At 38.1% G+C, this 24410-nt stretch overlaps 2 protein-coding genes across 3 annotated transcripts in view; one reads left to right on the forward strand and one right to left on the reverse strand.

The window, feature by feature from the left end:
* LOC101740482 (uncharacterized) overlaps window positions 1-15072 on the forward strand; it is a 53414-nt gene extending 38342 nt beyond the window's left edge. Inside the window, exons 2-9 of the mRNA XM_004922186.5 lie at window positions 3680-4247; window positions 6589-7373; window positions 8041-8168; window positions 9217-9353; window positions 10822-10960; window positions 11378-11484; window positions 11565-11698; window positions 12346-15072. Of these exons, the coding sequence (XP_004922243.2) occupies window positions 3723-4247; window positions 6589-7373; window positions 8041-8168; window positions 9217-9353; window positions 10822-10960; window positions 11378-11484; window positions 11565-11698; window positions 12346-12445 (2055 nt within the window). The 5' untranslated portion in view covers window positions 3680-3722 and the 3' untranslated portion in view covers window positions 12446-15072. The remainder of the gene's footprint in view (window positions 1-3679; window positions 4248-6588; window positions 7374-8040; window positions 8169-9216; window positions 9354-10821; window positions 10961-11377; window positions 11485-11564; window positions 11699-12345) is intronic.
* Window positions 15073-17446: 2374 nt separating this feature from the next.
* Window positions 17447-24410, reverse strand: part of LOC101743621 (leishmanolysin-like peptidase) — an 85879-nt gene continuing 78915 nt past the window's right edge. For both annotated transcript variants that reach the window (XM_012692841.4, XM_012692840.4), the window contains exons 15-18: window positions 23977-24071; window positions 23424-23495; window positions 22576-22707; window positions 17447-21676 (exon numbers count right to left, since the gene is read on the reverse strand). In XM_012692841.4, the coding sequence (XP_012548295.1) occupies window positions 21539-21676; window positions 22576-22707; window positions 23424-23495; window positions 23977-24071 (437 nt within the window). In that variant the 3' untranslated portion in view covers window positions 17447-21538. The remainder of the gene's footprint in view (window positions 21677-22575; window positions 22708-23423; window positions 23496-23976; window positions 24072-24410) is intronic.

Raw genomic sequence — 24410 nt, forward strand, 5'->3', positions numbered from 1 at the left:
TTCATTTTTCATTATTATATTTTTTTTTTTATTGTATTTTTTGGCTTGTTTTTTTCCTTTATTGTAAATATTTTTATCTATAAAAAAAAAAAAAAATTTTGAGGAAAAACAAAAGAAAAGCCCGCCGAGTTTGTTTCGCCGGTTCTTCTCAGGACTGTGGCTTTTTTTGGAACCGGTGGTAGAGTTAACATTGCTATTTATATTTTGACATTCAACAAGTGTGTCATACTGACATCTAAGTTGAAATAAATGATTTTGAATTTGAATTTGAATATATAACAATTCATTAACTGTTCAACATGGATTTTTACTGAAAATATTTTAATTTTGATTCAACGATATCTTTTGATTATAAGGAACTTATTACATAACCCAGAACTCTAAGTCCATTCGTACACTTTTTGATCTGAAACATCCTTAAGCTAACGGGCTCAATGGGCTTGAGAGTGTCGTAAAAATGCAGTCTCCGTTTTCAAAGTGGACCGGAGTTATAACCCAATCAATGGACTATCAGTTCCTAATGATGGCTGTGAGTCTCGTATGATCAGCAATGCTCATTCTCCCTCAAAATGCTGAAGACCCAGGCTGCTTTGCCTAAATGCGGCTAATTTTGTCGCATTTTTTTTGTCTTTATTGGCATTAAAAATTTTCAACTATAGATGTAAAGATTTTGTTTTGGACGCTGGCCAATTGCGCGTGATATGTGAAAAACGTGATCTGCATTTAAATATGTGTTCTATGCTTACGTGCATAAGAATGCTCGTATGTGCCTCCACAGGTCTTTATTTTATGTTTTTGTAAAAAAAAACTGACGTCACGCGACGCCCGTCATGTTTGTTTACATGAAACATAAAATTACATAAAAAAATTTAGATTGAATATCAAATTAAGTGCGTGAAACATAAAATATTAGGCCGAAAATATTCGGCCTAATATCTCAAGGTGAGCCGGTTTGCGCGTGAACTTCCAAAAAAATTAACAAAAATATCTCTCCCTATCAACAAACAAATTTTAATATAGGTACATACTTTTATTATTGAATTTATCTACACTGTGTATTACTCACTTTTATTGTGCACAGAATTATCTGCCGATAACCTTCATGTCAAGGATGCCTTTTGAATTGTCAACAATGAATCGGGTAGATAGAACGCAAATCATGTTTTTGAAATTGCGTTAATAGGTGCACGAGTTCACGGCCCATCTGGTGTTAAGCGGTTACCGGTCTTCGTGAATTGATTCCCGCCACGTACGATATGAATTAGAAGTTTTGATTGAAATGTACAAAAGCTACTGCACTGCTTATTACGCTGGAATGCGACTCTGACATGACGTCTTATAAATCGAACTCCGGCTGCACGCACGAAAAAGTGTCACGTTCCTCCAGAGCCTGAGCGTGCGAGCGAGAGCGCGAAACAAGCTTCTTTGGAGATCTTCTCAGTGGGTCGCGTTTCCGATCCGGCGGTAGATTCTGCGAAGCACTACTCTTGCTAGGGCTAGTGTTAGCAAATTCTCTCAGGTTGAGTCCGTGAGTACACCTACCCGTCGTCCGGGCGTAACTGGAATAGCCGGCAATAGGTAGGGAAAAAAGGCGGAATATCGACTATTGCGCATTTTGATTGATAGGTCTTAGCAATCGGACCTGTACGGACTTAGAGCGCACACATATAACGTTTTTAATCTATACTAATAGATAAATCTACAGTGGTTTTACGGATGTTCCCTTATAATTACTAAACCGTGCATCCGATTGACTTGAAATTTGGTATCCATGTAGAAAATACATGTACTTAATGGATAGGCTAATATTTATATTAGCGTTGGAATAATAATGACAATTAATAATAATGTTAATTTTAAATGTCCAACGAAGCAGGCAAGTACGGCTAGTAAGTTAATAAAATTATGTTGCTGTGAATTAAGCATTGATTTTTGTATTTATTTTTCAGTTAAAGTTTTTTTATGAGGTCTTTGTTTTTCGAAAACCCTTTAGCAATAGCAAAATATGCGAAAAAATAAGCTCAGCAATGAAAGGATTAAAAACTTACAAAAAAACAAGCTTACACAACAAAAAACTAACGAACTAACAATTAATTTCATCCTTTTTTATGCTGTCGCTACCGGTTAGAATATTAGAGCGATTTTTTTTATTGTCCTTGTAGACAGACGAGCATACGGCCCATGTGATAGTGAGTGGTTATCGTCGCCCATGGACTTCAGCAATGCCAGAGGCAGAGCCAAGCCGCGGCCTACCGTTGAATAGTTATGAAATTATTGTATCGTCACAGATCCTTGATGCGTGTGCAAATTATCGATTGAGTGAAAATGACGTTTAAAGATTCCGCTAAACACAAACAAACATACATGCATAACAGGCTAATAAAAGCGTTGCTTGGCAACGCGATTCGGGCACCAGTATAGTAAGGCGCATCTTTCACATGGTTACTACTTACGCCCGTATCCATAAAGCCACCACTTCAACGATCTTTCAATTAATTATAATCCTCTTATCATTTCATAGAACTAATCTTTGTTTAACATATATTTATTATCTTGTCCTTATCTTATCTATACTTTCTATTACTAGAAAGTTTGGAATCACAGATAGATAGCACCACGAAAAATGAATCGAAATATTTTTAAAGAAACATTTTTATTTTATTGCTTAGATGGGTGGACGAGCCCACCTGGTGTTAAGTGGTTACTGGAGCCCATAGACATCTACAACGTAAATGCGCTACCCACCTTGAGATACAAGTTCTAAGGTCTCAAGTATAGGTACAACGGCTGCCCCACCCTTCAAACCGAAACGCATTACTGCTTCACGGCAGAGATAGACAGGGTGGTGGTACCTACCCGCGTGGACTCACAAGAGGTCCTACCACCAGTAAAAATAGGAAGGCAAACAAAAAAATATATGTGGAAAGAGTCCTCAATAGTAGTTAGTGGCATTGCTGTTGTCCTTGAGCAACTGCGAATATGAACTATCAGGCGGTATGCTCTTGTTTTCCTGTAATAGAAAAAACCGATGATGCTTATAGCGTTTGCAAGGTATTTCGTAAAAATGCGTAATGAAGCCAAACTAACGCTCGCGTCGCACGAGGTCATTGACTCTGCAAATCAGCTGATAAAACATTATTACATGACAACTTCTTCAATGTTATTGAGCTTGTATTCAGCAGTGTAACAGACTTTCTTAACATTCGCCATACTTGGGCGTTATAAATGTTCTTTTAAGACGCTATTTACAAACGCACTCAAGGTATATCTGGTAATTAATAAACCAAAGACTGTATGTAGTTCACATTGGACACTTTCGTGTTTTTTTTTGCACCCAATCATTGGTAGCCTAAGGGGCTATTCCAACTTCACGCGGACCAATGGTGAGCTCACGGGCTCAACCTGAGAGAATTTATATCACTAGCTCCTAGCAAGGGCAGTTCTTCGTAAAATCTACCAGCGGGTCAGAATTGCGAGCCGCTGGGAAGATACGGCGAGAAACTTGGGTTGTGTTTACGGGAAAGAGCTATGCACACATTTCATCCTATACGCAAGCTACTTGAGATAATCTATTGAACTAGCATTAAAGTAAACTTCATCAAGGACCTCTCAAATGACACACGTTTTGCTCATACGATACCAATCGATTTTATAAAGCGTTATTTTGTCTTTGTTCCAGAATGTTCGACTCATTCTGAATCAGCACGGAAAACCGGGAAATTATGGTAAGCGCCGACCTAACGACCGCCAGCCCAACGACAATGTCGGAAACAGAACGTAAGTCATTGACAAAACGTATCATATCTTCGCTGTCCTTCTTTAAAGACAAGAAAAAAGATAAATGCAAGAACGAGAAAGAGAAGCAGACTGAAAATAAAAATGTGCAAGCACAGAACGAAGACAAACCGAATCCCGTTGAGAAGATACTGGAGAACCTGCAGAAGCTAGAGATTGCGAAAGAGAACACGCGAAAAGAAGAAGAAGACGATGAATCGGAGTTCTTCTGTTTCAAATCAATAGAAGAAGACAGGAGAAGCGAAAGGGTCGACTCGCATTCCTCTGAAGACAGCGGTTTCGTTGACACAAAAGAGGTCGTTGAAGGTTTAAAATGTTTGAAGATCGAGAAAGACGAAGTTAAAAGTGGAGAAAAGAAGAAACAGATTGTGGTCCTCGCTAGGAAACCGCCGAAAGAGAAAGTATATTGCCGCGTGGCGAAGCCTTATGATGCCGAAGACTTTTACAGACAGGTGAGCTTAAATCTAATTTTTTTAATGCAGCTATCCATCCCAAGATTAGAATATATATAGTTTTAGTTTTTATTTATTGCTTAGATGGGTGAACGAATTCACGGCCCACCTGGCGTTAACTGATACCGGAGCACATACATATCTACAATGTAAATGTCGCCACCCAACCCGCGACATGGGTTCTAAGATCTCAGTTTTTACAGTAATTCGGTTGCCCCACTCTTCGGACCGAAAACCAGGTAGATTGGCCCCGTAACGCGTTACGTAACGAAGCGTCTTACCCTCTCATAAGAAGTTATCACTTAAAAAATTGTACTAGTCTGCGGAATATGAACATCAGCATCACTGGAGACAGTATACCGGGCGCTTAGACGGCCACGCTGACAATATTTTCGGTTTTTATATAGAACCTCCCTATGACCAGACTATGAGTCTTTGCTCAATCAATTTAGCACAGTGTTTCTTATCATTCAACGTAAACAAGGAATGAATCAACTCATATTAACGCTATTTGAAGTAATCTACTTGAGTGTCCTTATGAATATAGCAAGCGCTCCGGGCGTTGGCTGGTCGCGCAACGCTAATTGAATATCAAATATTTTGCCAAGCGCGCACGGGAAAACCTGTGTTCAGCATGAATATTTATAGACGCGCTTGAAGAGAATCTAAAGTTAGTACCGTTGATGATGAGAAGCCTTGAAGAACGAGTCTCTTTATTTTTGCACAACCAAAACACCGTTACAGCTTTTGAAGGACGCAAAGGAGTAGGACGCGAAAAGTTTATTTACTATAAATCGAAATGCAATTACACGCTTTGACTATTGACCTTTGAAAAGGCTTTAACCAAGTTTCTTTTTGTAACGAACTAAAAATTGTATAACGTTGCGAATATGGCTCTATATTTGCTTGCTTTATGGTAAGCTGTACGATAAAAAAACCTTGTTAAAAACGTTGGCGTTTTAAAATCGCCAGGAAGTAGCTGTTTAAAACCAATTTAAAAAAAAAATCCAATTCAAGACTTGGAATCGTTGGTAGAAAGCCCAATCTTCAACATGTATTCTATGATGACATGATTCGTGGTGTTAGAACGTCTCGTGAGTTCGCAATGGTAGTTACCACCACCTTGTCTATTTCTGCCGTGAAGCAGTAATGCGTTTCGGTTTGAAAGGTTGGGCAGCCTTTCTACTTAGAACTAATTGAGATTTAGAACTCACGTCTCAAGCTGGGGAGCGGCATCATTGGGATCCACTAACCACTGTACACCAGCTGAACCATGAGCAAGTCTATCCGCCTAATGCATTAAAAAAACAAGTCAAGAACTGTCACTCAAACCCTTCATATCTTCAACTAGTTCTCCGGAGTATGCCATACGCCATTTCCCAATATTTCTAGCCACAGCATTAGCCCTTTAACGTACGAGAACAGTCCTTTTGATGTGACATCGTCATAGTTTAGCCCTTTCCAAAAGACTTACAAACTATATACACAAATCTTCCTGGTTTATCGATCTTTCCACTTGTGAAAACCGCATCAAAATCGTGGATGACTTGCTTTAGAAGAATTCGGTGAAGGAAAAGGCAGCCAACGGCAATCTTTATTAGACATTTTAGAGAAGAATTTGTGGTAGGACGTAAAAATCTGTTTAGTTCTATCGTGAAGTACTTACTCATCAGTTCGTCATGTAAGGGTGAAACAACTGTGGTACGATCCGATTGAGATCTTGTAATGCCTTTAAGCCCTGGTTTTCGTGGCGATTTTCCTTATGGTAGCAATTATTTTGCGTTCCAATAAGGCTCGTTCGATTTAAAGTCAAATTGGAGGTTGATTAGCTAATTCATTTACCTGCATAATTTTATGTAGTCTAATAATGAATTTAGCAGGTTTTTTGTTTTTGTTTGTGCTCGACGTGTTTATCCGGTTCAGTTCAAACTTGGTACAATGGTCTGTACTTTGCTAGTGGTAGGACCTCAAGTGAGTCCGCACGGGTGCGCACTACCACCCTGCCTATTTCTGCCGTGAAGCACAATAATGCATTTCGGTTTGAAAGGTGGAGAAGGCGTTGTACTGTAAAAACGAAGACCTTAAAAGTCATGTCTCAAGGTGAGTGGCGGCATTTACGTTGTAGATGTCTATGGGCTCCGGTAACCACTTAACTCCAGGTGGGTCGTGAGTTCGTCCACCAACAAAGCTACAAAAAGGGAAGGTTCTCTCATAACACCATCAGCGTATGCAGCGTATAAGGCTTAACAAACAATTGTTTTCCACCATCGAAGCAGAGCGTAGCCGGCCTTCGCAAGTCATTAATAAACAAAACAAAACTCCCAAACTTATTGACTTTCAGATAAAGCAGATAAACAGGAAGACCCTAACCGGCGGACAGGTTTTAGTCAATTCGATTCAGACCGACAACTATTCTGAAGTAGATCGAGCCTTGAACAGCGTCAAGGAAATCGCTCAGACCTCGCAACAAGAACAGGGCTACTGGGAAGACGTTCAGGACATGATCGACGGCGACTACCACAGCAAAGAATCGGATATACTGTCAGAATTCTTCCCCGCGAACCAGCAGTTTTACGAACCTATCGCCATAGTCCCGACTTCGACGCCAGAAGCGAATCCAATCGAAGAGTTCTCGTGCGCTAATCACCTGAACTACGAAGACAGCGTCGACGTAACGTCGATCCTGAATCTGGACCACATGAAGGACCTGAGTCCCGCATCGAATATATTCCCGACGCCGCCAAGGTCGGAGAACGTGCCTAGCCCGATATCTGAGTCGCAAACTTCTTACTACCCGTCGAATTCAGATTACACGCTCTCTCCGGAACTATCGCCGGTTTACTGCAGCGATTACGAGAAGTACCAGGACCTGACGAGCTACGAGGAATGTCCCAACGAGACGGACAAGACCAGGGAGAGATCAACATCGATTTGCTCGATGAAGATGAAGCAGTTCAAGGACCTGCAAAAGGAAATAGCGGCGGGTTTCTCCAAGATGGAATGCTGTGAGATCATGAGGAAGTCCTGCAAGGAAATTCTGCAGGAGCATCTGTTGAAATTGAACGCCGAGCTGAGGAGGAAAATTTGCGTCGAAGTCACTCAGATGAATTTGAAAACCTGTTATGGGTGAGTTTGTTCAATATTTTTATTTATTAATTTTGCTTTTTTTGTGTATGTATACTTAATTATTATTCTCGTCGAGATGTGTTCTGGTATGTTCGAAATAAACAACGATTGTCTCATAGAAGAGTCACTGACTCATAAAAGCGTGAACACTGCCCCTAGAAAGGTCAGTGCTTCGCAGAACCCACCACCGGATCGGAAACGCGACCCACTGAAAAGATGCGGCGAGAAACTCAGTGGGCTGTGTCCATGGGTTAATTCACTCGCCGAGCCCTTCGTCGCAAGCGACGGGTTCGGCGACGACGGTGACTGGTGCTTGATGTACCTAAAAGCACCGTTAATGGATCGGGAGGATCCGAAATGACGTGTTTAAGGCAAATCGCTCTCAATCGTGTCCTTAATATGATCCAATACATGTTTGTTAAGAATAATGTTATGAATGATAATGTCGAATAAATAAATTTATAAAGTAGTTATATACTTGTAAACGCTTTGGTCCGGACTGTGTTATCTACGCGAATATAGACTAATGTCACTTCTGAGCTAATATTGTGTCTTATAAAGTAATCTGCTTAGACTTTTATTGAAATACTGCCTAATTCCAAATAGATAATTTATATTCTCCTATTGTTTCTTTCATTTACCCACAATATGACGTTCAATTTTCCAGTGTGATGCATCATATCTTGCTGAGCTTATCGAAGAGCGGAGACGACGAGGATCTCCAGTATTCCCTCTTCGGTCTCATATGCGAGAGGGTACTGGCACAGAAGCCTGCGTTGTTCGCTGACGACTTTGGTAAGCTATACCGTGGCTTTTGGAAGCTCATCATTAAGGCTCATTCCTAAACATAGGTAGCACGATAAAAAAAATTGCTTAAAATTGCGCGTTTACAAAACATGAGAGAGAGAAAAAGACAGAGAGAGAGAGAGGGGGAGAGTATTCTTTATTGTACACCAAAAAAAAACATACAATTGGCGGTCTTATCGCTAAGAGCGAACTCTCACTACAAGAGGTTTCATACAGACGTTAGTATTAAAAAATCTCATAGATGCCGCTGTGTTCAAAAAACACTACTGAAAACGTCTAATGTGTTCTATCTCATTCTCTCGCCGGCTGAACCCTATACATTTATGTGTTTGTGTCTCTATGGACTTATTTTTTCGTTTCATAGAGTTTGAAATCACAACGATTCTAAAGAAGTTTCACTTCAAAAAATCCGCAATGTAGCACAATAAAAAAAAAAGTGCGTGCGTACAAAGTACACATGTCAGAAGTGAAACTTTTTTGGCGAACTAATTTATAAGTCTTGCTTATATTTATACAAATCTAAAACTTTAGATTTCCGAGACTTAGAGGAAGGGAAAAAGGAAGATATGTTCCCGGCAAAAGTCTGTCAAATGTCAATCTCAAACCTCAGTGTTGACAGTCACATTATGTTTAGATTTCTAAATTGTAAATGAACTAATATTTTGCCAATTGAATTGACTAATTTAATTTCATGCTATTTGATTAATGTTCCAAATTCTTTTCATTTCATTTCAATTCCTATTAACGTTTTTCACAAAAAAATTATAAAATATTAGGCTGTATGGTACATTGATCGGTATTATACATTTGCTTTTCCAGTTGGAAAAATACAACAACTACTACTACTGACATTTGACAAGTACTTAATTTCAATAGTAGTTTGACGTCACTTCCGTTGCATACCTGCGTGACGTTCTGTAAAAAGTTTACCCTCATGCACCTAAAGAAGTTTCACTTCAAAAATTTCGCTTCGCATTGCGCGCTTACAAAACATGTCCATATTTTTTTTAAATGTGATCTTAATCTCGCCTCCCAGGTCTTAGCTTACTGAAGTCAGCTGTTCTCCGCTGTTCTCACCGTCCGTTCCTGACTCGCTGCGTTGTTCAGGCAATACGAACAAGCTTGAAGTCGAACCCTGAACTGTATGCTGGAAAGGACTGCATATTCACGGAGGTATGTATGTTTTTTTGTACATCATCCTAGTGAGCATCTGTGTGTGCAGTGGGCTCATTGCGTCCTAATGATCGACCAACTAACTATACATGAATACGTGAAGAAAAAAAAAAAATTGCGCGGACGGAGGAGTATAAAATTTCCCACACTTATAGAGAATATAGAGAAGGAGTGCACAATGCTAATTATTTTTTTTTGAATATGCTTAAATATTACATTGAATCAATAAAATAAAACATTACACACACTACCATGTATTTGACACAACACATAATAATACGCGAGGAATGGCGACGTCTGGTGAAGCGCACCACCAACCCAAGTGATGACCACGACCACTCTGCCAAGAGTGCATACGACTGAGAAGAAGAATAATAATATACTCTTTGCTTAATGTCAAACTTGTTATTGTTTAAAGTCTGGTCAAATTAAAAAAGTATCTATAGTCTTATTTCAACTACTCAGGAACCACTAATAAAAGATAATTACATACATACATATATACAGTTTACATTACTTAACTAGATGTCGCCACCGGTACTTCGTAAACATATGATATACAAATATTAATAATATTGACCTCGAAACGTAAGGTCCAATTCCATAACCGGGGTCACATTCAAGCTTCGTGACCGGAAATTTTCTAATAATTTAGAATTAGGATCGTGGCGCATAAAATAAAACTATTTCACTGCTAATTGCACACTTTTATTCTTCTTTTCTAAAATCTTCTTTTTCTTTTTCTCCACCTCATCCCACTAGGTGTGGTTGGCACAGCGAATTTTTCTATTCCATTCTCTTCTATCAGCCGTCATCTCAACGCTCACTCTTCTTTTTCTTTTTCTCCACCTCATCCCACTAGGTGTGGTTGGCACAGCGAATTTTTCTATTCCATTCTCTTCTATCAGCCGTCATCTCAACGCTCACTCCCCTCTCTCTTATATCGCCATTCACACACTCCATCCATGTCTTCTTCGGTCGACCTCTTCCCCCTCTACCTTGCACTACCATTTCCATACATCTCCTAGTCACAGGCATCTTCTCTCTACGCATCACATGTCCATACCACGCTAACCTTTATTTTATCAATCACCGGGGGCTACTTTCACATTTCTTCTCTGATATATTCATTCCTTATCCTGTCCATTATTGTCACTCCACAAATCCATCTTAACATTCGCGTCTCTGCCGCATTCATTCCTTGTTCATGCTTTACTATCGTCTCCCAACATTCAGATCCATACAGCACGACAGACCTAACGATCGCTTACTAAGATCTTCTTTATTATAATAATAAAAAATCAACTGACAACTTTTATTTTGTCATCTTCCTTTTCTCTGTCATTCTCTTTTCCCTTTCTCACCGTTTTCTCTCACTCACATCTTAACGATCCGTCCTACGCTCTTTCCATACGTTTAATTCTTAGTAATCCAACAATAATATGCACATTTTTATGTTTTCCGGAAGGTGGACGCACAAGGCGACACTCTGGTCACGGCTTGCGCCCGCGCCGGCGACGCCTACGCTCTGGTGCTCAGCGAGATAACGAGAAACGAATATCGCGAACAGCCGCCGCTATTCAACGTCAATCACGTTAATTGCGATGGTGAGTAACGCCATCTATTAGTAGGGGGCCGAAAACCCGTGAGTATAGTAACGCCATCTATGAATACGGGATTTGGTATCGGTCATCGTTATCGAACCCGTCGCTCGCGACGAATGCTCGGCGAGTAAATTAACCCACGGACACAGCCCACTGAGTTTCTCGCCGGATCTTCTCAGTGGGTCGCGATTCCGAGTCGGTGGTAGATTCAGCTAAGCATTGCTCTTGATAGGTGTTAGAAGTTAGGCCAACCCCTTGAACCTACTAACATAGGTAATAAAGAAAAAGAGTCTTCAAAAAAACCACACTTTCCAATGGATTTGAGCCTAGAACGACATCCAACTTCAACAGAAACTCCTACATCAAGAGTAACAAGAGATCCTCAAGCTCCATAATTAACCACCTTATATCCTCGAACAGGTCAAGCTGCTCTCCATCTCAGCTGTTCCCTGCACAGCAAACAGTCTCCCCGCATACACGTCACCCACGTGCTCCTAGAACATTCCGGAGCTGATCTGCAGCAAGGCGTAAGTCCTCGCTTCGATTCGAATACAAAAACAAATCTAGAAGGTTCTTTGCGTTAATATCGGCTTTCTTTTGTTTCCAGGACTCCAAAGGCGGCGATACACCGATACATCTAGCAGTCAACTCGATCAACTGCGACCTCCATCTGGTGCTGTTACTATTCAAAACCGTGGACAGGAAGTCGTGGAAGAACCTCGCGTATCTGCGCAATAGGAGGTGCGTACGGAAACTCCTTCCGACATAAATCTCCTGGGGTTAAATCTCCTAGCGTCCCCTTAGGGTGGCGGTCTCAGGGCAAGTCTTTCAGCCCGGGCATAAGCTCATGCTTTGCTGGTTTGCTGGATGCAGGTAGCACAAGACTTATCGTTGCGGCGAGGCTTAGTGGAGCCCTATGTCCAGTAGTACACTTCTATGGGCTGAAAGACCAATATTTGAAACGTGTAATATTTTTTTAAATAATCGGAGTTTATATATTATTATTATGTCGATGTCTTCGTGTTGCTAGCTATAGCCGAGCTAGTCTGATCCGCCAGTAAGTTTTTTCTTTTTCCTACTTTAGCTGATAGCCTTGAGAAACCATTTCAGCCTAATCCTAACAAGTAAATGAGCTCACGGGGTTCTAACCTGACGACCTTGCTAGCCCTAGCTAGAGCAGTGCTTCGCAAAATCTACCAATGGATCGTAAACGCGACCCATTGACAAGATCCGGCGAGAAACTCAGTGGGCTGCGTTTGTGGGTTGATTTAATCATCGAGCCCTTCGCCGCAAGCGACGGGTTCGACGAGAACGATGTCCGGTGCTTGAGGTACCTAGAAGCACCGTTAGTGGATCGGGAGGAAGTAAACTGTGATTTTCCTTCGCAGCTTCGTCTCGCCTTTCGATTATGCACGTTCGGCCGCCAAATCGACAACAAGACAGAACTATCCACCCGAGATACTGGACTTCTTCAAGAAATGCCGTTGAGGAAGCTGACGTCACGAGGAAAAATCGCAATTAAAAAATTCGTTGTGCCTTGTAGGAATTTGAGACTAAAAAGTTGTTAACAGCGCCATCTATCGGCCAGGAAAGGAACCGAAATGCGTTTCGGTACCAGCGACATCTCTCGACGTAGCTGGTCAATTATAATCGTTAATTCGCATCAACTTTTGTGCGTACAAAGCGAAATTAGCTTTGTCAATTCCATCAAAATTGGAAAAAGTTCCAATTCCAAGTTTTAAAGAAAACATATTTTAAGTCAATCAAGTTTTATTTTTTGATACTTATAGAATATCACAAGTTTCTGTATGTTAAGGAATAACTGTAAGCATTTTTTTTTACATTCAAAAACCGCTTTGAATCGGTTAAAATATCTGTAATTATATTAAACAATTGTCTTTGAATAACAGAGCATAAGAAATGAAAGTGAAAATCGATGATCAAAATTCTAAAAATACAATATCACTGTCAATAACATGTGACATTGACGCTGTTAGAAAATCTGTTAATGTTATTAACAATGTCAGAATAACGCAATGAACGTAAATTAACCTTGTTTCACACTTTGTCATTTTTACAATAATTTTTGAGCATATCATAATTTAGTAAGTATTTTATATTAAACATTTTTATATATTTTTAAGGCGAGGTCTTATATATACCACCGTGATCCATCATGGAGATTCGCTTGAGACTTCTCTTGAGACCTCAAGAGCTCTCGATGAGGTCTCTTAAGCAGCGAATATAACCTGGCTATTGGAGAACTGTATTTCAATTTGCAATATAATTTGAAAAGTGTGAATTGAAACAAAAAAAAAAACCTAAATTCCCCAGTAAATTTATACAGGCTCTCTAAGATTAATTCGCACCCGTAAATATTAATATATTGACAATTGTCAATACATAACGCAGACCTACAACCCGACACTGTCAATAAAGACAATCTAACTGCTCATTATAATGGATTTTTTAATTCATCAATATTTTTTGTGATTAATCAATGATATATCTTTTTAAATCGCCCAATAAAATCTAATAATAATTGAAGACATTAGTGGATGAGGGGTTAAGTACAGTTTTTAAGATTTTTGAGTTTTTACGTTGAATGAAAGCGTATGTTAGAGCATATTAGACCTTAAAACTTCGGCTCTAAAGGCTATTTTTAGAAATCGCATGTGACGAAAGATAAAGTGCAAAGTGCACCTTTTTACTGGTGGTAGGACCTCTTTTGAGTCCGCGCGGGTAGGTACCACCGCCCTGCCTATTTCTGCCGTGAAGCAGTAATGAGTTTCGGTTTGAAGGGTGGGGCAGCCGTTGTAACTATACTGAGACCTTAGAATTTATATCTTAAGATGGGTGGCGCATTTACGTTGTAGATGTCTATTGGCTCCAGTAACCACTTAACACCAGGTGGGCTGTGAAATCGTCCACCCATCTAGGCAATAAAAATAAATAAATAAAAGTAACAAAACTTTGTTGCCGGTTTTCTCAAAAATTTACAAATTGCATCATACCCCTTCATCCACTCATGTCCTCAGAGATCATGTTGCGACGTATATGACGTCATACGTGGCTAATCTGTTGTTACAAACGAAAATCTTACGGTAGATATATGAATAGTAAACTTTAGCTTTTAAATTCGTGTATATCTACTAATATTTTACGTTATGACCAGTATTTGGTCCGAGATCTTAGTTCTTAAAAACAATTTGAAGCTGTCAAAAAAGTTTTTTTTTTTAAATATAGAATTGTGAAATGGGTCTGTATGTGCGAAAATTCACGTCGTGAAATGTGTAGTGGTAAAGTTGTTACTCTTGAATTCTTCAATCGGTGAGATCTCTGTGAGATTTAATATTAACTTTTTTAGTACTGAGCTTATTTTCACATATTTTCCAGAAATTGATAAAGGGTTTTTTTTAAATCTACCTTTAACAAAAATTACAAAAATCAATGCTAAATTCACAGTAATTACAATTTTAAATGGTTATTTGTAAGTGTTATTGACTTATTAAAAACGTCCGAACATCCGAACAGGACTATACGTAATACCTATAATCGAAGTGCGCAATAGTCGGTATTCCGACGCTCCGTACTCTATACGCATTAAAACAGAGTCGATCTATCGACGGTTCTCGCTTAAAGAAGTCGAGTTCAATTAAAAAATATCTATGTACCTACCGAAATCATTTTTTTTAATAAATTTGACTGGCTTAGAAACAAAGTCCTTTAAGCCAGATCATTATTTCTGTTTCTTCATCACTTCATTTCACAATATTTATATTGAAATCACTATGTTTTTAATGAATTTATAATAGCGGTATGAAGTACTTTGGGTTCTTTAATAGTTCGTCCAAGAAGCGGGAGACATTATTAGACCTACCGAAATCATAAACATCCGGTGTACAGATAATACCTCAGTTTGATTTGACATCTGTCAAACTTCGCGCCATTTTTTTTAATGGAACGTCAAAAATAAAAAATTAAGTTACCTGAATTTCTTGTCAAGGCGGTTGTGTGTTAATTCGGAATTTCTCAATGTATATAAAATAAAATGTGCAGAAAAAACTATTTTTGTAATTAATTACGATCAAATAAAGTTTATTTTTTTTTCTTTTTGTTTTTGTTTTTATTTGCGCCATAGTTCTCACCCTCCACTTTAAGTGGCGAAACAATCGTTAATAATATACTAGTGGACCTAGAGAACTTTGTTCCGCCACACGGTTTGTTTCAAACACATCAACCGGTCAACTTCAAAATTCTACTAAAATTAACCATAGAATATATTATGTTTAGCTGTCAGTTGCGTTTTGTTATTCCATATCAGTTGCGTTTTGCTACGTCACGTCCCATGGGAACGTGATAAAAAGTATCCTATGTCCTTCTCCTGGTTCTAAGCTACCTCCTCACCAATTTTCAGCCAAATCAGTTCAGCCGTTCTTGAGTTATAAATAGTGTAACTAACACGACTTTCTTTTATATATATATATATATATATATATATAGATGTATATCCAAAAGCTGTCTCATTTAAGCGACTTTTTGCAACTTTACAGGAGACTCATTGAAAGCTTTTAAACTTTTGGAAATATATCATAACAAAAATCTTCTTAAGCTATTTGACTGGAGTCAACCTAATTGATATTTGATATTAATATGACATATGACTATGAGATAATTGATGTTAGTTGAAAATAATTGAAAAGAAAGAAATAAAGAATATCTGAAGTTTTTTTTGTTAGATATTAACAAAAAAAACTTCAGATATTCTCGAATGGAGTAAACTTAATTGAAGTTCTAATTAAGAACTTCGAACTGTTGTGATACCAAATAAAAATGCAACCTTTAATTACAAAGTTAAATGTCCCGTATTTAAGGAAATTTCGATAAAACCAAATAGATTTTCACCCCTCGATATATATATCTATAATAAATAATTTGAATATTCGATTTTCTGTCTGAACAACTTTATTGGAGTTTACTCCTTTAGAATCGATTTACATATATAGGCCCGGGGTATGAAAATTATGGGGACCAAAATCGTACTAGCATGTCACACGAAATGCGTTATGCGCCTGATTGGCTCCTGATTGCGTGATGCGTGCGCGCGCCAATCAGGAGCCAACGCGCGGCCGCGTTATCGCAGGTGACGCCGGGCTGCTGCGCCGGCAGTCCGCCACAAAGCCTCGTACTGATCGCGCGTTTCTCTCATTATTGTATTTTCATATATTTGTTAGTCGTTTGTTTTGTGTCTCGTTAATTTGTTAATAATCTGTAGTGTATCGTGTTGTCGTAATATAGAACTATTTCTCGTATTGTTTCGTTTAATTTTTTATATCCAGTAAACTCCAGTCGTGCGTCGGAGCGGACACACACACTTTTTATTATATATTTTTTATTGCCGATCGCACAGCTTACAGTGTCCAATATTAAGTGTCACAAAAGCGTAAATACAATTAATACGATTAACCCTTTGACTGTGGTGTAGGTCACCGGTGCCCTACGCGGCGCACTGAAGTAATTATGTCGATTTCTGTTACTAAGGCGCCTGCATTGCCTAATTTTACCTTTTATTGTTTGTTAATATATGTTTTAGTCTTTCAGGTCTCTTAGAAATACGATTCATTCTCAGTATCGTTCGGATTCGTCTTTCCCAGAGTCAATTAGTAGCCTTAGTAACAGTAAATCGACATAATTACTTCAGTGCGCCGCGTAGGGCACCGGTGACCTACACGACAGTCAAAGTTCTTGTCGATTTGTCAAAGTTCATCGTCGTGAAGAGACTCCAGGTAACAATTAGACTAATGAAATACTTAACAAACATGCACGATTGACTATCTGAAATTCTAAGTTATAAGTTTTTTCTTCTATCGGCAATATTACCATTAATTTTTAACGCAATTTTTTTTTCTCCTACCGACGCCGAAAGTTCGGTTTTCATCCCGCTGTACAGGGAAGAAAGTGTAACATTTCCTCCCTGGGTACTGACAGGTGCGCATGCGCGTTAGTGTCTACGTCTGCTCTCACGCACCTAAAATTCTCCGCCATTGTTGTGCTCGGGTAATTTGCAATATTGTGTTTAGTGTAAAAGTGAAATAAACAAAAGACAATAAAATTTAATAGTGAAGTATTAAACAAAGATGAGTTCATCAGACAGTTCTTATTCAATTAGTAGTAGTTTATTTAAAAATTAAAAAACACAAATTGTTATTTTTATAAGTAGTAGGCGCCCCCCCCCAACCCCCCGCCAAGCTTCGCCTCTGGACCCCGGCTCGGTACTCCACGGGTGCTAAGTTTTTACAATGACGAACTTTCGGCCTGGCAGGAGAAAAAATAGTATGTGCACTGCGGGAAAAAAGTAGTAATGTACTATTTCAATCTCAATTCAATTACAATCTCAATAAATAAATATATATATATATCGTTATGTACCAGTTATTATGGCCGAGTTTCGATTATTAGACAAAATCTAGCATTAATAAAACTCCAAAAATCAGAAAATACATTTATTTCATTAAATTAAAATAAAAAATCAGTACAATGTGTTCTTTCATTTACATTTTGGAATTCACAAAAATCTATTATAACTTAAAACTATTACATAACTACACTTATTTATTGAGGTTAATTCTGTAACTAAATTCTCTGTTCTCGTTGTGATTAAAAGAATTGATTAGAACATCGTCTATTGTCAATAAATTTTTAATGTGCATACCTACCTAGTTTTTGTTTTCAATATTTTTTAATGATTTAGTGACCAAATTAACCGAACAGTTAAGCATTAGAAAAACTTCAGAGGTGTCAAGGGACACCCGGATGGAACGAAGTTCCTTTCGATTAATTAGTGAAGGAATTGTAATATTTTTTTTAAGATATAATAATAAATTACGGCATTATGAAGAAGAAAAAAACAATACTATGAACTAAATTACTATTGTTGAAACGCTATCTCGAGAAACTGTACTCATTACGCGGACCAATCGGATACGAGCAATGTCACGCGATAAGCGCCTACACGTTGATTATTCAGAATGACGGATCTAAAAAGTGTCGTGACAACTTTTCATAAGAATTTTTTCCGTCTAGCCCCCTTTCACAACGCGCGATAAGGAACTTCGTTCCAAAATCATTCTAAAAACAATTAAAATGCTAAAAGGTTTGTGTTGATCAGAATTTCATTTACAAGTCAATCCAATTAATAAGTTTTTTTTTAATATTTGAAATTTAATGACTAATTATATTATAAACACATTTTTTTCATTTTAACAAATTCAACATTCATAAAATCATTCACGCATACTAAGTATAAACTAGATACAAGAAAATACACATTTTTTTAAATAAATAAATTTAAAAATACGTTTCGTTATTATTTATTTTAAAGTAATAAATTAATTTATGGCATATAAAGAAAGTGTATCGTGTTCATTAAAATTAAAATTGCGTAACACCAATACAATAATTTTTAAACAATAAAAAAAACGCGATCATAGCGCCATTTTTTTTTAGGTACGCATCAGAGAAATATATCATCATCTCAAATATTGAATTAACAACGATTAAAATCTTACATCAATAGAGTGCATGCAAGTTTTATTTACAAAAATTATCTTGGTCCATATTAAATAGATACTATAGTCATGACGTAACCTAAAAATCAGTGAATTGATGGTACAATTAATACAACTTTAAAATCAGCACCATTAGTAATGTCGCTTGTATCAATCAGTACAAACAGACAACCGCGCGGTTTGATCTTTAATTAAACGCTTTTCGAAGTTATTGAAGTTAAAAAAAAAAAACTGATATTAGTTTTTTTTTATCTAATATTTAAAAAAAAAGGACATGCCCGCTGAGTTTCTTGCCAATTCTTCTCAGGACGGAGGCTAGTTCTTGTGAATTGGCGGTAGTTCATTTGACGTTCAACAAGTATGTACTTTCATTTATGTTGAATTATTTTTTTTTGAATTGATTTGATTTATACTTTTTGAAACGCGTTATGAAAAATTGATGAGAATTAAATTTTACGATGCGCGCGCACCGTGACAAAAAATTAACAGAAATGAAGTTGCCCACCAAATCGCTCATTACAATACGACCGACGTAACTTGGCGAGTCTGAATATAGCCGCAGGTGAACTTTCCGAACCGTACCGAGAATTACCGAATTTATACGATGTCAAGAAAAGGGATGTCCAATATGCGTGTTTGAGGATGTTGTTTAATCGATTTTTTTTCAAATTGATTAAAATTTAAATACAAAAAAAAGAAATAAATTTAATAAAAATAAAGTATAGCTTCTTACGCGCGTACATAAGTACACGCACCCAAATCGATTTCTTTTATTAAGGCAAAGTAATGTGAGCAACACATCTATGATTCTGTCTTCGCGAACTAATCAGTCGCGTCTCCCTAGTTACGATGTCAATACATGGTGCTCATATAAATTGAAGACATGAGTGGATGAAGGGGATATGATACAATTTGTTAATTTTAAGAAAACCGGCAACAAACTTTTGTTACTTGTACCTTTTCTTCGTACATAACTCCTAATTCTAAAAATAGCCTTTAAATCCGGAATTTTAAGGTCTAATATGGTTTATAGGCACATAACACTTTCAGTCAATGTAAAAACTTCAAAATCATAAAAATTGTACTTAGCCCCCTCATCCACTCACGTCTTCGATTATAAAATAAATAGTTTTTACCGGCTAAGCTGTTCCTAATTAGGCGCGTCCTAACAATTTCTGTGAATTACTTTCACAGACCTAAGTTTTTATTAGGCTCTGTGGTATTAATATTTGCATACAAAGAGCTTGCAATGTTTGATTCGCGTGACGAGAACTTCATACGCGAACCGACAACACTCTCAGGAAATTAACTTTTCTAATTAAACAGGGATGGATTGATAGGCAAATCTTAAAATGAAAAATAAAAAACCTAAATACTACAGCTAAATGATTACTGCCGACAGCAGTGTTTGTGAAATAAGGATTTTTTTATAGCCTACATAAATTAGTATGGTTTTTTTTTCAAAATGGCCGACTGTTTTGGCGGGAAATACCGAATTGATTTCGATTTTTTTATGTTAACTCTTTTTGACGCGTTTCCTAAAGATAAGCGTGTATTTTTAGTGCCGGAAGTCGATGTAAAAAATTATTTTATTTCAAATTAAAATTTACGCATTATGCACGCGGTTTTTTTTAAATATTTATTTACATTCAATTCCTATGGTGACATCACTCTGTCGCGTTCGAGAACCTCCCCTTTCAAATCTATCTATCTCTTACCAAGCGCGTATCATTTTCACGTTAACTAATGTCAAGTGTCAGTTTGACAGCTGTCATTTATAATCGCAATCGAGTCACACCGCGTTATTACACAGACGACACATTACTCTAGTATACTAAGCGATTGAAAATTATTTAAATACTAACATTATCTTAAGATCACTTGTAAAGTTTTTGATTAGATGTATGTAAAGTTAATGTGTGAAGGGAAAACGTTTTATTGGCAACATCGGACGTATGCGAATCGAAAAGAATTGGTAACAAGTTCCTTTTAGTTGGATTAACCGTAATTAACATTAATGCTTTAATTAAAACAATTAACGCTAATGTTTTGTACACAAATTTGTTTAATTACACTTTTCTTTTGAGCGAACAATTCTGTAGCACCACATAAAATACGCTCTGTAGAATTTCGATATTTAACCAATTATCCTTAGGCGTTTGATTTAAGCAATTTTAATAATCAATATTCAAGAATCATGAGTATTACTTAAGAAACGCGGGTTGATATTAAAAAATGCATACATATATATTAATTACGAATAAATAACATAGCCGATATTTTACATGGAAAAGTTTGCGACAAGCTTGTCAATGCGAACGCCATTTTAGATCTCAGTGTTACAAGCGAATAAAACGTGTACGTCTTTAAGGAAATATTTCGTAGAATTCTTCATTTTTTTTAGTCATTTTAAATCTTTTTTTTTCATTAACCCTTTCGACTGTCGTGTAGGTCACCGGTGCCCTATGCGGCGCATTGAAGTTAAAATGTCGATTTACTGTTACTAAGGCGCCTGGATTGCCTAACGTTGCCTGCTATTGTTCGTTAATGTATGTTTTAGTCTTATAGGTCTCTTAGAAACACGATTCATTGTCATTATCTTCGGATTCGTCTTACCTAGAGTCTACTAGATATTCCTTAGTGACAGTAAATCGACATAATTACTTGAGTGCGCCGCGTAGGACACCGGTAACCTACACTACACTCAAAGGGTTAATGTGACAATTAAAAAATGTATTCATCTCGCGTGCGCATAATTCTAGAAGTTAATATATACATGTTGATCCGATTTAAAACACATTGGAAATTACACTGTCGGGTTTGGTCATAAAAATGAAAAGCACATAATTTATTTTACAACAAAAAAAAACATATTTTTTTTTTACACATTACAACCCTGCTTCCCTAATCTTTTATTGAAGACTGAAATCAAAACACTAATCATTTCGTTGACGCACATTAATCTTGCACGCTTTTCGTTGCAATTCATTAAGTCCTATCTAGACGTCAATCGTTATGACAGCGAATACAAGATGGCCGCCGTCCACAAGATGGCGGGTCGGATAACCGACGCTCTACAAGCTAGAAAATCGTTGGGATACAAATTCGGGGGTAGAGGCTCCTCACCCGGCTTACAGTATTCGCTTCTCGCCTGAAAAAAATAATATGATCGTAATGAGGCGACGACATCTGTGTGCACCTAATATTGGGCATGCGTGTATGGTGGCCACATATTATGAACAAGAAATTTTCTATTAAATCATTCTCGTCTTTGACGTTATCTGTCCTGACCGATTGGCTTTTCATTGTGTACCAAAATAAACAGATTGCAAGCTTTTAATGACATACAAACGTACAGTTTTATTATTGTGTAGTTAAAACATGTTTCGAGACATATCGGAAACGAATAATACTGAAGGAAGTTAAAAGATCTCGGCTCTGAAAATTACGTGTGTTTGATCCTTCGAGCCGATTGATTAAGCGAGAGAGATTAAAACAGCCACGAATGTCGCAACACCGCAATGAAGCCCAGACATCGTGTTAACTCTAATGTGCCCGATTATTTACATTAATACTAATCTAGAAATCACAAGTTGACGCAGCGCTATATGTATGTATATTGTTACGCGCTGGGGTTCGAGCTAAAAAAAAAGTTACCAAAGTACTAATTAAAATTGCATTAACACTTAGAATACTTTACGAACACTTTAAAATTCTTTATTCCCTTCTCCCGAAGCGAAGAGCTTCAGGAGTTCCTTTCGCTGTTTCGCTTCGAGTAGATCCGATTACTAATTGCCTTTGTGCCATCTCTGCAACGCTTTTATAGTCGATACAACGTTCCTAGATTTATCGAGAACATTCCTCTTAAGTCGAGTAGCTTCGATGTGCCTTTCCGCTATCTGACAATAGATGGCGCTGTACTTTTCGAGCGTTCTTGATATTACTAGTTTTTCGATATTCGTTTCTGCTATTCGACGATAGATGGCGTTGCTCGTATCAGTGTAACAATACGTAAAGAGAATTTCGAAAATATCTTAAAACATTACTTACAGCGAACTCAGCGCCGCACACTTGCCTGCAGGGGGGACAGACCACGCCCCCCCTGTGAAGCCAGCCGTTCTTTATGATCCTTATGTGCAGCAGTTGACCGGCGTGAAAGCACGTGTACGTGTAATTACCCACCTGGGAACAAAGGGGGGGGGGAGCGATTGTATAGAGGTGGCAATATAGTGGAAGTGCAACTCGTATAGCAACACTGAGGACTCTTCAAGTCGGAACGCGTTACTGCTTCGCGGCAGAAATAGGCAGGGCGGTGGTACCAGTACTGCCAATGTTACTAGTAAAAAACGTAAGGAGTATGAGTGGTAACAGACGCATCTTTTTTTAATTTTTTATTGCTTATATGGATGGACGAGCTCACAGTCCTCCTGGTTTTAAGTGGTTACTGGAGCCTCACCGTTAAGATATGAGTTTTAGGATCTCAGTATAGTTACAACGGCTGCCCCACCCTTCAAACTGCTTCACAGCAGAAATAGGCGGGGTGTTGGTACTACCCGTGCGGATTCACAAGAGTTCCTACCACCAGTCGTCTGGTCTGAATCGTCAACTTTATTTATTTATTGCTTAGATGGGTGGACGAGCTCACAGCCCACCGGGTTGTTAAGTGGTTACTGGAGCCCATAGACATCTACAACGCAAATGATGCCACCCACCTGGAGATATAAGAACCGCTTCCGCTGCGTACCGAAGACGGGTTTAGATACTTTGTCAGCCCGCAATGGATCGCGAAGGCAGTCAACCAAGTTCGCTCGCGACTGTCATCACTTTGTAATGCATTGCTGGTTTTTTTTTCTTCATTTTTTTAACTATATATGATGTAGAAATCAAGAAATGCTTACCACGATATGCAGACGACCGCTGTCGCATTTGTATTTGTAGCAACCGGAGCCCCAGTGTTGCCATTCGCGGATCTTTAAAAAGAAAAAAGCACTATCTATATCACACCTTTAGAATTACTGAAAACTTTACTGAAAACCTTAAGAAAACGAGTTTTATACTTTGAACGTCTAATAGACTATCAGTATTCTCTCAGTATTTAAAATTAAATCTTAATATCTATGAATTACGTGTCGCGTTGGTTGTCCGCGATGGACACCTAAACTAATTTTAAATATATATTTTAAATATGTCTTTTGTTTTAACTTAGGCCATAGGATGGTTTTTCGATTAATGGTCGCAATGTTTATTAATTAACAATAAATCGATCACGGCCCAACTGGTGTTAAGTGGTTACCGGAGCCCATAGACATCTACAACGGTTGCCCCACCCTTCAAACTGCTTCACGGCAGAAATAGGCAGGGCGGTGGTACCTACCCGTGCGGACTCACAACAGGTCCTACCACCAGTAAAGCTCATAAGAAACCTATCGACGACCAGTAATAAAAACTTACCTGTCTGCATGACTTCTGCTCCCAGACCTTGTCGCTGTGCTCGAAACACTTCGAGTGCTGCCCGTAGTTCTCAAGGGCGAAGTTCAGATCGATCTCTGAGGGCGGAAAATCGGAGGGCGTCACCTCGGGGAGCCCTCGACTCGACGCTTCCTCAGTCGAGGTAGAGTCGAGGAAAACAACGTCTTTTTTAATTTTTTGTTGCTTAAACGGGTGGACGAGCTCACAGCCCATGAGTTAAGTGGTTACTAGAGCCCATAGACATCTACAACGTAAATGCACCACCCATCTTGAGATAAGAGTTCTAAGGTATAGTTACAACGGCTGCCAAACATACAAACTTGATAACTAAAATAATAAATTGTAAATTAAAATCGTTGCGTGAAAAAATGAATTATTTTTTTAACTACCCTACAAACATGAATATGGACATGACA

This window comes from Bombyx mori, chromosome 11 (genome assembly GCF_030269925.1).
Source record: "Bombyx mori chromosome 11, ASM3026992v2".
Lineage (NCBI taxonomy): Eukaryota > Metazoa > Arthropoda > Insecta > Lepidoptera > Bombycidae > Bombyx > Bombyx mori.